The 12,363-nt window shown below is 48.4% G+C and overlaps 1 protein-coding gene across 1 annotated transcript in view; it reads right to left on the bottom strand.

The window, feature by feature from the left end:
• Positions 1-3,809, bottom strand: part of Tead4 (TEA domain transcription factor 4) — a 45,229-nt gene extending 41,420 nt beyond the window's left edge. Inside the window, exon 1 of the mRNA XM_034512605.2 lies at positions 3,674-3,809. Within this exon, the coding sequence (XP_034368496.2) occupies positions 3,674-3,680 (7 nt within the window). The 5' untranslated portion in view covers positions 3,681-3,809. The remainder of the gene's footprint in view (positions 1-3,673) is intronic.
• Positions 3,810-12,363: the final 8,554 nt, after the last annotated feature.

Raw genomic sequence — 12,363 nt, forward strand, 5'->3', positions numbered from 1 at the left:
GCTTTTAAGGAGGGAGTCTCTCATTGCTGCTAATTTCTGATCATTTATTTTTAAATGATCTTCCCATCTTGCCATAGAAGAGTTCATCTATTTTTTTTTTTAAGATTTATTTTAGTTTTACTTTATGTGTATGAGTGTGTGATTTACAAAGATGCATGCCTGCCTGGTGCTCACTGGAGCCAAAAGAGGTGCTGGATCTCCTGGAACTGGAGTTGAGGATGGTTGTAAGCCAGTATGTGGATGCTGGGAACTGAACCAGGGTCCTCTGCAGGGTCTGTGCTCTTAACAGTTGAGCCATCTCTCGAGCCCCTCCTCCATCTGACTTTTAACCTGAATTGCAGGGATCAATCTCAGGTCCCCAGACTTGTGGTAACAAATGTTTGTACCTACTCAACCATCTCCCTGGCTATTTTATACTATTATCATTATTATTATTATTATTATTATTATTATTATTATTATTATTATTATTATTAAAAATAAATGTATGTGTGTGTCCCGTGTATACTGGTGCCTGTGGAGGCCAGAAGAGGGTTTTAGATTCCCTGGGACTAGACTTACAGGCAGTTGTGAATTACTCCATGTGGATGCTGGGAACTGAACTCAGATCTGCTGAAAGAGCAAGTGCTGTTAACACTGAGCCATCCTTCCAGCCTCTTCCCTACTCTGTTTTAAACAGACAGTGTCTTGTATAGCCTAGGGTGGCCTCAAGCTTTCTATTTTTCCTGTCATGAGTCACTGTGCCAGTTAGTTTTATGTCACAAGCTAGGGTCATCTGAGAGGAGGGACCTCAATTGAGAAAATGCCTCTTTCAGATAGGGCCGAAGGCAGGCAAGCCTATGCAACATTTTCTTAATCAGTGATTGACAGGAGAAGACCCAGCCCATTGTCAGTGGTGCCATCCCTGGGCTGGTGGTCCTGGATTCTATAAGAAAGCAGTCTGAGCAAGCCATGGAGAGCAAGGCAGTAAGCAGCACCCGTCCACGGCCTCTGCATCAGCTCCTGCCTCCAGGTTCTTGCTCTGCTTGAGTGATGTGGAAGCATAAGTGCACTAAACCTCTTCCTCCCCAACTTGCTTTTGGTCATGGTGTTTCATGTCAGTAGTAGAAACCTTAGGACAGTCTGGCTTTACCCCGGGACCTTTCTCAGCCACTGCGGTCACACTCCTTGGTCCCTACCCTCTGCTGAATGATTCCTTCACTTCATCTGCTAACACACACAGTAGTTCCTTCTCGGTATCCTGTGCACACACTCCAGCTTCCTGTCCAGGATGCTGACAGGACTCTACAGTCGGTCTCTGCTTCTCAATATACCTCCTGCGGGTTCCCAGCTTCACACTTGACCTCTTTCTTTATTGCCGCCTACCCCGCTCTCCACCAAAGAGCCTGTGGTTCGGGGGCAGCTATGGGAGGATACCCCATAGAGAGCTCTGCCCTCAGCTGGCACGCCATAGGTCAGCCTTCTCCTCTAGGAAGCTCCCCTGGGGGAGCAACTGTTAGAACAAGAAGTGATCAGAGCGAGGGTGGCAAGGGGGTGCCTCTGGGAACTGAGGGGTACAGAGGGAGTGGGGAGTGTCTGGGGAGTGGAGCTGGGGTCTGATGGGAAAGGATCCAGGAAGAAAAGAATAGGAAGGCATTGTTTTGGTTTCGTGGGGAAGTCTATGAGAAAAGAAAAAGAAAACAAACAAACAACAAAATAAAACAAAACAAACCAGGAGCTGGCAGAGATCTATTGTCCCCAGACCTGGGACTGGACTTCAGTTTAGTCAGCTGAGGAATACTGAAGGCTAACCCCTTAGAACTTATACCTGTAACTTCAGCGTTGTCCCGCTTTGTAGTATGTGATGCTGGAGATGGGATCAGGAGTGTGTGCGTGTGTGTGTGTGTGTGCGTGTGCATGTGCACACTGGGCCAGCATCCAATACCGGACCATACCACAGCCAACACATGACCCAGCTTAGAATCAGGGTTTTTGTGGGTACTCTAGTTAAGCTGAGATCATATACTAGGGCATACCCTAAACCCAGTGACAAGTGTCTTTGTAAGAAGGTAAGAGGCAGACTGGAGAGATGGCTTGGTGGTTAAGAGTATTTACTGTCCTTCCAGAGGACCCAGATTTGGTTTCCAGCACCTACATGGCAGTGCACAACCATTGGTAAATCCGGTTCCTGAGGATCTGAAGCCCTGTCTGACCTTCCAGGCATGTGGTGCAGATACACACATACACAGAAAAATAAACAGGTTTTTAGTTTTTTTGTTTCGCCTGCTTGTATCTCTGCATACCACCTTCATGCCTGATCCACACACGCACGCATGCCCAGATCATGCTCTCCCTCCAAGCTACCCCCATGTGGTTGCTTTCAGCCCTGAAACAGCTTATGGCAACTTATCAATCACTCTGTGGTGACAATCACTAATACACTCGTCCCTTCACATAGTGGCTCTCCAACAGCTGAAAAAGCACTGTGCTGGTGGGGGGGGGGAGTGGGGAAAGACACTCGCGAGTGAAAACCCATGGGGGCAAGGGTGGCCGCTGGCCTGCAAACCCTCTGCTGTCCTAAGGTCACACTGGTTGCAGACGCCTTCTCAAACCTGTGGGTGTCCACCCTTCAACATACTGTTTGAAGCACCACAGGGACCTGAGGATGTTTCCAGTGGGAGCAGAAGCCTGAACTCATCCTGACCCGGGGCTTGCAGCAGTTATTCAGACTTGGTCTGTTTTTACTTTCCCAGAATCCTCTCCTCCAAAGCTATATAGACTCATATAGCCTGCTGGCCCTTCCCATGTGACTGCTAAGTATGGTGTAAAACATCCTGGTCACTCAAGAAGCTGAAGGGTACGGGGGTCCTCCCTGAAGAAAGGCATAGCCCTCACAGCCTGCCTTAGAGAACTGTCAGCTGTATGTGTCCATGTCCCCACTCCACAACATGGACCACACCTGCTGCACCAACTGCTGCTTGCCATATGCTGGATGCAAGAAGGATAGAAGAGAAAGGAGGGAGGGGGGCATGAGGAGTCCTAATCCAAACAAATCCCTTCATTTCTTCCTTTCCTTTCTTTTTTCCCCTTCAAACTCTGGTTTTGTATCTAAGGTTGGTGGCATGAAGAACAAGCATTTGCTTATGATGGTGTGTGTGTGTGTGTGTGTGTGTGTGTGTGTGTGTGTGAGAGAGAGAGAGAGAGAGAGAGAGAGAGAGAGAGAGAGAGAGAGAGCATGACAGACAGAGAGACAGAGAGACAAAATTTTTAGTCTGCTCTATGGAGATAGCCTATTCCACCCGTGATACTCCTCATATAACCCTCATAAAATTTTCTATTCCCAGGCAGTGGTGGCACACACCCTTGACCCCAGCATTTGGGAGGCAGAAGCAGGTAGATCTCTGAGTTCGAGGCCAGCCTGGTCTACAGAGTGAGCTCCAGGACAGCCAGGGCTACACAGAGAAACCCTGTCTTGAACAAACAAACCTTTTCCCCCTACTAGCACAGTCTTTTCACCAGATCCCACCCTCATTATTAGCAAGCTTCGATCTCATGCTTGGAACTCAGGACAGAAGAAAGCACCGTGCACCTTGTAGAAGCCACAAGAGGTCATTTGGGGGAGCTCCAAGGTTACGGTGTCCACTCCTGCTGGACTACAAGGCCAGCTTCTGCCCAGCTCCGACAGGCTCCTTACCGTACATCTTGCCTTCGTCCGACAGGATGATTTTGCGGCGGCCGCAGGGTGGGTAAATGGCCAGAGCCTCCTGGAAGCTTTGCTCGATATCGGGGCTCCACACACCCTCTGCATCATTGTCGATGGGCTTGTCCAGTGCCTGGCTGCCCCCAGAGATGCTGCTCCCCTCTGGGGAGTCGGGAGAGCTCCACTCGTTGGAGGTAATGGTGCCGGCCTTGCCCTCCAAGGCTCGGCTTGGAGGAGCGCCCGTTGGACCTGTTAGAGCGGAAACAAGGCACAGTGAGGATGGTGCAAGCTGCTGGATGCCCAAGGAGGCCAGTTACTCAGGGAACAAAGTAAAAGGTCTGGGAGTGGGGTGGGGGTGGGATCAGGGAGGCTTGAGTGGGTTGTTTTCCCTCAGCAAACCAAGCTTCTAAACTGCCCAATGAGCATAAAAGACCCCTCTGACTGAGCCTTTAATCCCAGCACTCGGGAAGCAGAGGCAGGCGGATCTCCATGAGTTCAAGGCCAGCCTGAACTCTGCAGAGCTAGTTCCAGGATAGCCAGGGCTACACAGAGAAACACGTCTTGAAAACAAAAGCACACTCCCTGATTGTACCTCTAAGAACACACACAAGGCTGGGAAGTAGGAAACAAAGGCTTAGGGACAGATTCCATCGGACACCAGTGAACTCTGGGCAAAAGGGATCTTAAATATTACAGGGGAGGTGAAATGGTGCAGACCCCATGAAATCAGTATGTAAAAATCCTAGGAATTAAATTGGGGGCTAGGGGAGAAAGCCCAGTGATAGAGGGCTTGCTGAGCATGCTTGAGGGCTCTAGCGTCAGCACTACCAATAATAGTAATAGTGGTGATGATGGTGGTGGTGGTGATGATGATGGTGTCAGTGGTGATGATAAATGTGACCCACCAATCCCATTTCTTGGTATAGATATTCAAAAGAATTAAAACCCGGAGCTCCAAGAGACATCTGTGTACCAGTGTTCATAGCAGCACTATTCACAACAGCCAAAAGCTGGAGGGTGCCCTAAATTCATCCCTAAATGAATACAGAATACAGAATATGGTATGAGTATATACTGTTACCACTAGAGGAAGGTAACCCTGCCACATGCTATAACACGGGTGAGCTTCAATGATATCGTGGTGAAACAAGTCAGTCATACGTATAGGTGTTCATATAGAAGCTAGTGAAGATTCTTAGAAATAAGGTACAGTAGATGTTGCCAGAAGTCGAGGAGGGATTAATGGGGGGTGTTGTCTAACAGACATGGAGTGTCAGGTTGACGTGCAATAATGTGAACACGTGTCCTATTATCAGGGCTCCATACACTGTTGACAGATGAGGATGGTAGGCTGCTGTTGCTTAATGACAGGAAACCTGCCTAGCAAGGACACAGCCCTGGGTTCAATCCCTATGGGCACAAAGCCAACGACTGACCAAGCAACGGTCTGTGAAACTTCCTCAGTTGATGAAAGATCTGATTCCTCCAATTATGGAACCATAATGAATCTTAATCTGGGTAAATTCAAATAAAAATTTAAAATGCCCAGAACAAACCTTAAAAGTATCCAGGATGAAAAATATCAGATTATCTATAGCAAGCGCCTACTGTATGGGAACAGAACCCAGGACCTCTTGCATACCAAGAAGATGTCAAACCAATGAGCCAACCCCCAGACCAGAAAAAAGTATTAAACTAATAGTGGTTTTCACCAGTAATACTAAAAGGCTCAAGATAATGTATTTCCAAACTGTTGGAGAAAATAGCTCTCACCCAGAACTCAAACCCCAACAAAGGGGTTGGGAGATGGTCTGTGGTAATGCACCAGCTGTGTATGGGAAGACCTGAGTCTGGATCCCCAGACACATGTGTTAAACGAAGAGGCCCATGTCTGTAATGTCAGCGCTTCCACTGGAGATGAGAGAAAGACACAGGAGTGTCCGTAAGACTCCGGAACCATTTGCCACAGTCAGGATCAAGAGACTGTGACTCAGCACAGGAAGATGGTGACGTGGGTAAAAGCATGCGCCACAGAAGCCAGATGGCCCCGAGTTTGATCCTCTAAAAAGCTGGATGCTTCAGCAAACACCTGTGCTCCCAGCACTCATATAATGAGATAAGAGGCAGAGACAGACGAAAAGTTGTACTCTGATCTCCACAGTGTCCCACGGCACATGTCTCCCTGAACATTTACACACATACACACACACACACACACACACACACAGAAAGAGAGAGAGACACAGAGAGAGAGAGAGAGAGAGAGAGAGAGAGAGAGAGAGAGAGAGAGATACACAAATGATAAATAAAACTAAATCTTTAAAAGGAGAGACAGCACTGGTAGCTCTTCCAGAAGACCTGGGTTCAAGTCCTAGCAATGCCGCTAACAACAATGCGTAATCCAGGGGATTTGATGCCTTCTTTTGGCCTCTGTAGGCACTAGGTACTCAGGTGGTGTACAGATACAGACACACAGGCTAAATACCCACATACATATCAACACAGACTGCTCTTTCAGGACTCCAGTTCAGTTCCCAGCACCCACACACCAGATAATCACCATTACCTCTAATTCCTGCTCCAGAAGCTCCAAGAACTCTGACCTATGTGGATGCCTGTACTCGCCTACACAGACACACACAACTATATGTAATAACAAAGATAGCATTAATAAGATAAATATTAAAAGAGGGAAGAACAGCTGGGCGGTGGTGGCACACGCCTTTAATCCCAGCACTTGGGAGGCAGAGGCAGGCGGATTTCTGAGTTTCCAGTTTCCCAGCCTGGTCTACAGAGTGAGTTCCGGGACAGCCAGGGCTACACAGAGAAACCCTGTCTCGAAAAAACCAAAAAAACCAAAAAAAAAAAAAAAAAAAAAAAAAAAAAGAGGGAAGAACTTAGTTTTTTGCCAACTTGACACAAACTAGGATCATCTGGGAAGACAGAACCTCAACTGAAAGAGACTCCCATTAGAGAGGCGTGTGTTCAAGAATCTGAGGGAGTTTTCTTGATCAATGACTGACGTGGGAAGGCCCGCCCACCCCACTGTGGGTGTTGCCATCCCTGGGGTGTATAAGAAAGCCATCTGGAGCAAGCCCTCTTTGTGGCCTCTGTGTCAGCTCCTGTATCCAAGCTCCTGCCCTGACTTCCCTCCATGGGGAACGAAAACTGTAAGCCGAAACAAGCCCTTTCTCCTCCACGCTGCTTTTGTTCGCGGTCTTTACCACAGCAGTAGAAATGTAAGACAGGGATAAAGAATGTGCGTGAAAAATGCAAACTGGAGTCTGACGTGAGAAGGTAATCCACAGAGACTGAGCAAAGGCTCTGGCAGGACGGAGAGTACACAGGAACAGAAGCTAATGCAGGACTGTGGCTCTGTGGTAAAGCATCCCAACGTGTGAGGCCGGGTGCCGTGTCAGCACTAAAACAAAACGGAGAGCTAGTATAGCTGAGACAGCATGAATTTAGGATATCCACTTGATCAACTCTCAGACCTCTCCACAACAATGACTGTTATCAAATAAATAAATGATAAAAGGTGATAGAGCAGAAAGGGCTGATTTCTTCAATCTGAGCGAGGGCATCTTTTGAGAGCTTACACGGATTCGACACCTGCTAAAACAATGGAGACCATATCTTTTAAGTTGCGGGTAAGATCAAGGGTGATTACTTTGAACACCTCAAACACTACCCAAAGCCAGGAAGTGGTGGGGTACTGGGGAGGAGGAGGCAGAGGCGGGTGGATCTGCCAGTTAAGGGCCAGCCTGATCTACATAGGGTGTTCCAGGCCAGCTAACACCACACAGTAAGACCAAAAGATGTTTAATTGGGGGGGGTGGCGGGGTGGCGGGGGGGAACAATACAAAATGCAGTGAGATTATGATTTTAAAATTTTCCACACAGTGTTTCACAAACCCCTGACAAGCAGACTCTGCGTTAACACAACTGAAATGGCTCTCAAGCTCTAAAACATGGTGGGCGGTGGGCTGCGTTCCTTCCTTCTGGCTTCACGTTGTAAAATGGTACCATGCTGTGTGAGAACTGACAGACCAGCGATGGCTCCACTCCTCCAGCCAACAGTGACCTCCTGTAAATCATATCATCGCTCTGGCCCTTGCTCATAAAACCCAGGGACCTGAGTTCTTTCTTTCTGTGCTGGTAATGTGTGTGGCGTGCAATCTACACCTGGACCCCGTATTTCTGCATGGGCCTCCGAGCGCACCCTATAAATACGTACGGGAGGAGGGTGTCCCCAAAGAGGGAATGCTGACTCTGTGTGAGAATTCTTCCATTAGAAGTGCAAGGCCCTAGGTTTTGAGCTCCTCTGACACACACCCATGGTGGAGGAGGTGAGGCTTAGTACAGGGCTTGCCACCCAGTCTGTGCTCTGTACAGGGTATTTAATAATCACTGTTCTTAAGCGCCAAGCCTGGCATACGAGCTCTGAAACCTTAAACAGGCCAGGCAGGTACACACAGCTTAAGCCCTAATGATGATTAATATCTGACAGTAATTAATTAACCTTCTAACGCATAAGGCCTCATTAGGTTATCTGTAAGCCTTCCTTTTCTAGGGCCTGACAGAGCCCAGCCATACACTCTGAGCTGGGTGGAGGGCAATACAAGGAAGCAGATAGCCTCATACTATCTTATGTGACCCCACCCCTCCCCGCCTCACCAGAAGAGATAGTTTCTAGACCCTATCCCTCCTCAACATTATCCTCTCCTACACTCCAACGTTGGGCCCAAAACAGCCAGAAGAACAGGTCTGGGAGAACTAGAGACCGTATGTGTCAGGCCGACCCACCGGAGAGGTTTTCTGAGGACCTGCACTCCATGTTCCCAAAGTTGGGTCTGTCCCAGGGAAAGTGGGGCAGCGGGTCACGCAAGGCCCTAGGACACAGGATTTATTACTGCAGTGAGCTGTCCCTGGCTGTGTGGCTATGGCGCTCCTGGTCCTCAGTGGTGACTGGCTGGCCGCTCCCACTCTTACTAGGCGAACTGCCCACACAAGCCTGCCCCGTGGCCAGAAGAATGGGGTAAGTCAACGCCAGCCCAGAGACATTCCCTCTCCTGCTCCTCCGTCAAGTGACCCTCCAGAGACTGCCAGGAGAGAGGTAGAGTGGGAAACAGATGGCAGCACCGCCCAGACCATGTGCTATGGCCAGAGAAATAAAAATAATTCTCCACTCGGCTCTCAGGCTCTGGGCAGAGGCTTCTCGCTCTGTCTCTGCCCCACCCAAAAGTCAACAGATGTCCTACTTGGGACAACCAGGCCCAAAGACCACGCCACTCCACCCCAAGGCCCACAGGTGCTGGCCATGGAGGAATTTCAGAAGAATCAGGAATTGGGATTGTTTTAGGATCCTTTTAAGTATTTTTCTAGGAACAGAAGAGACTGTGGATCATCTGCAGGTCCTACACGGAGATGCCACCCCTGCGGCGCAGCGGCAGTGGAGAGGAGGGGAGTTCACTTGGGATAGCACAGAAGCCAGACTGCTAGGGGCCAGGGTTGTAGCTCTGTGGTAGAGCATTTGCCAACCAAGCGCTTGGCCCCTGAAGTCCTCTCCATGCTGGTCAATCTCCCACATGACCACAGAGACCGCTCATCCTCACCTTACTTCCCCAGCCACAGCACACAGTCAGTATACAATGCTGGCGTGACAGGCTGTGGGTTGTGTTCTCACTGTGCTTGCCTGTCCCCTGACTGGAGAACACGGTTATCACTCAGACATCAGAGTCTGCCCTGCTCCTGGCTCGGGTGGCCGGAACTTAGGCCGTCAGCATTACCGTTAATGAGCTGATTCTGCCAAGGACTCCCTTTCTTTAGACCAGGACAAATAACGCTGTTATTTCACAATGTAGATGTTCTCCCGCACACAATGGGATACATTCTGGTAAACTTACTAGTCAGTTAATAATACCCTAATGTAGAAGGAAATGGTGACATATGCCCATATCTCAGAATTCTGGGGCTGAGGCAGGATTCTCAGTTTGAGACTGAGTAACCTTCATCCTGACTCCGCTAAGCAGCTGCACCAATCCACACGTGTCCTAACAGTAAAGAGCAGATCCCTTTTCCACAACCTCACCAGCATCTATAGCCATCTGCGCTTTTGATGATAACCATTCCGATCAGGGTGAGATGGAATCTCTAAAGCAGAGTTAACCTCCATTTCCCCAAGGATTATTGACTTTTAGCATATTTTTTCAGATTTTATTTTATGACTTTTAGCATATTTTTTCAGATTTTATTTTATGTATGAGTGTTAGGTCTGCATGTATGTATGTACCCATGTGTGCTCGGTACCTACAAAGGTCAGAAGAGGATGTTAGATCCCCACAACTAGAGTAACCGAAGGCTATGTGCTGCCTGCCATGTGGATGTTGGGAACCGAACCCAGGTCCTCTGGCAAGAGTAGCCAGTGCTCTTAACTGCTGAGCCATCTCTCCAGCCCCATAGTGGGATTAGTTTTTAAGTTAGAATAGTGATCTAAAACTGGGTTTGTTTTATCGCTGTCATTTTTCTTTGAGATAGGGTTGCACTATGTAGCTCTGAACCACCTAACTAGCCTAGAACTAGACCAGGCTGGCCTCAATCTCATAGAGACCTTCCTGCCTCTGATGCCCCAGTGAAGGGCATTAAAGGTATGCAATACTGCACCCTGCCTGCATACTTTTACAATATGGTTTTGTACATCTCCTGAAATAGATTCAATACCGACATCTAAGCAATATTGGCAACACTATGACCATGTGGCTGGCTAGACACTGTGGCTCAAAGCCGCTGCCCCACACAGCAGAAACATACCGCTTCTTACCAGCCAGGAAAACAGCAAAATTCAAGTTTCAAAGAACAATTTCTACTGAAAGTGGATCGCTCCCACACCATTGTAAAGCAGAAAAGTCACACCACACGCTGACCTTTGTACCCCGGGGACAGTCTGTGCTGATTAACTCACGGGATGTCAATATGTGATCTATAACCAACCCCCCACGGTCTCCAATCCAAACAGGATGTGATGGAAATTGAAACTCGGAATGTTTACAAGATATCCCTGGAGTTCCACAGAAATGAGGAAAGAGCCCAGGCACTTGGAGCACAAAGACAGAAGTGGTTCCCTCTGGTCTCCTCCCCAGCCACCGTCTCAAAGAGATTTAGAGGAATAAGCCAAAGGTCCAGTCACACCACGACCCTCACTGCCTGTGGACTCTGACACCCTGTGCCTCAGTCCCTAAAACAGCAAGCCCACTGCATTGCTGAGACCAACCCATGACTGAAGATGGGAGAAAAAAGAAACTGGAGGTTTCCTTCTGGGAGACCACCCTAACCTAAGGACACAGGACAGAACAGAACAGCTGCAGCAGTCCACGGTGGGGACAGCCCACGGTGGGGACAGCCCACGGTGGGGACAGGTGGGGATAAAGAAAGCTATCCTGTTCTGTCTTATCACAGCACAGGAATCGTCCCTCTGAGCTAGCAGAGCTCCCTGTATGGCTTGATGACCAAGACAAGAAATACCAAACCTAAACCCCAGATACTCTGGCCTGACTGAGTCTAGCTTTGGTCAGAGAAATACTATCGAAGCCTGGCCCCATCTAGTACAATGGCTTCTGACTGTCATCTAGCCTGGCTAGTCCTACCAGACCAGACGCTACCGCAGTCCACTCATCTAGAGTTATTACAATAACTGAAGCAAACGTACAAGATAGCCCTGGAAATGTTCGAGAAGGAGGAGGGCAGGGAAGAGGCTTCGAGCCTTCACTATTCTAACCTTATCGCCAAAAAGAAAAAGAAAAGAAAGGAAGGAAAAAAAAGAAAAAGAAAAAAGGGGATAGATTTCTTGGCAGTTGAAAGCACTGGCTGCTCTTCCAAAGGACCTGGGTTCAATTCCCAGCACCCACATGGTGGCTTACACCTGCCTATAGCTCCAGTTTCAGGGTTTCCGACACCCTCACACATGCACGCAAAACACTGATGAACATAAAATAAGACTATATATTTTAAAATATATATTTTTAAAAATGGCCAGGCAAAAGTGGTACATGCCTTCAATAACACTTGGGAGGCAGAGGCGGACTGATCTCTACGAGTTCAAAGCCAGGCTGGTCTACAGAGCAAGTTCCAGGACAGCCAGGGCCACACAGAGAAACCCTCTTTTAAAAACAAACAAATAACAACAAACACACACACACAGAGAGAGAGAGAGAGAGAGAGAGAGAGAGAAGGAAAGAGGAAGAAAAAGTTAGGCAATATGCGTTATAACTCATGCCTGAAATTCCAGTACCCAGCAGGCAGAAGCAGGAAGATCACGAGTTCAAAGGCAGCCTGGGGCTACACAGTGAGTTCCAGGCCAGCCACAGACACAGAGATCTGTCTCAAAAACATAAAAATGAACCAGCAGAGTGATGTAGGTTGGTAACCCAGCAACCAGAAAGCTGAGGCGGGAGGCCTGCCACAGGTTCAAGGGCAGGCTACCCAATCTAAAAAAAAAAAAAAAAGAAAAAGAAAAAAACCACCACGCTGATGGTGTGTCTGCCTGGCACCTTGTAGGTAGGCACAAGGCTCTAGGATTGATCCTCCACTTTCACCAGGTTCTGAGGAAAAGAAAAAGACAATCTTCTCCCCCTTGCCTCCCCTCCCCTTCCCTCACCCCCTCCCTCTTCCTGAATCCCAACAGAATC

Source organism: Arvicanthis niloticus, chromosome 9, assembly GCF_011762505.2.
Source record: "Arvicanthis niloticus isolate mArvNil1 chromosome 9, mArvNil1.pat.X, whole genome shotgun sequence".
Lineage (NCBI taxonomy): Eukaryota > Metazoa > Chordata > Mammalia > Rodentia > Muridae > Arvicanthis > Arvicanthis niloticus.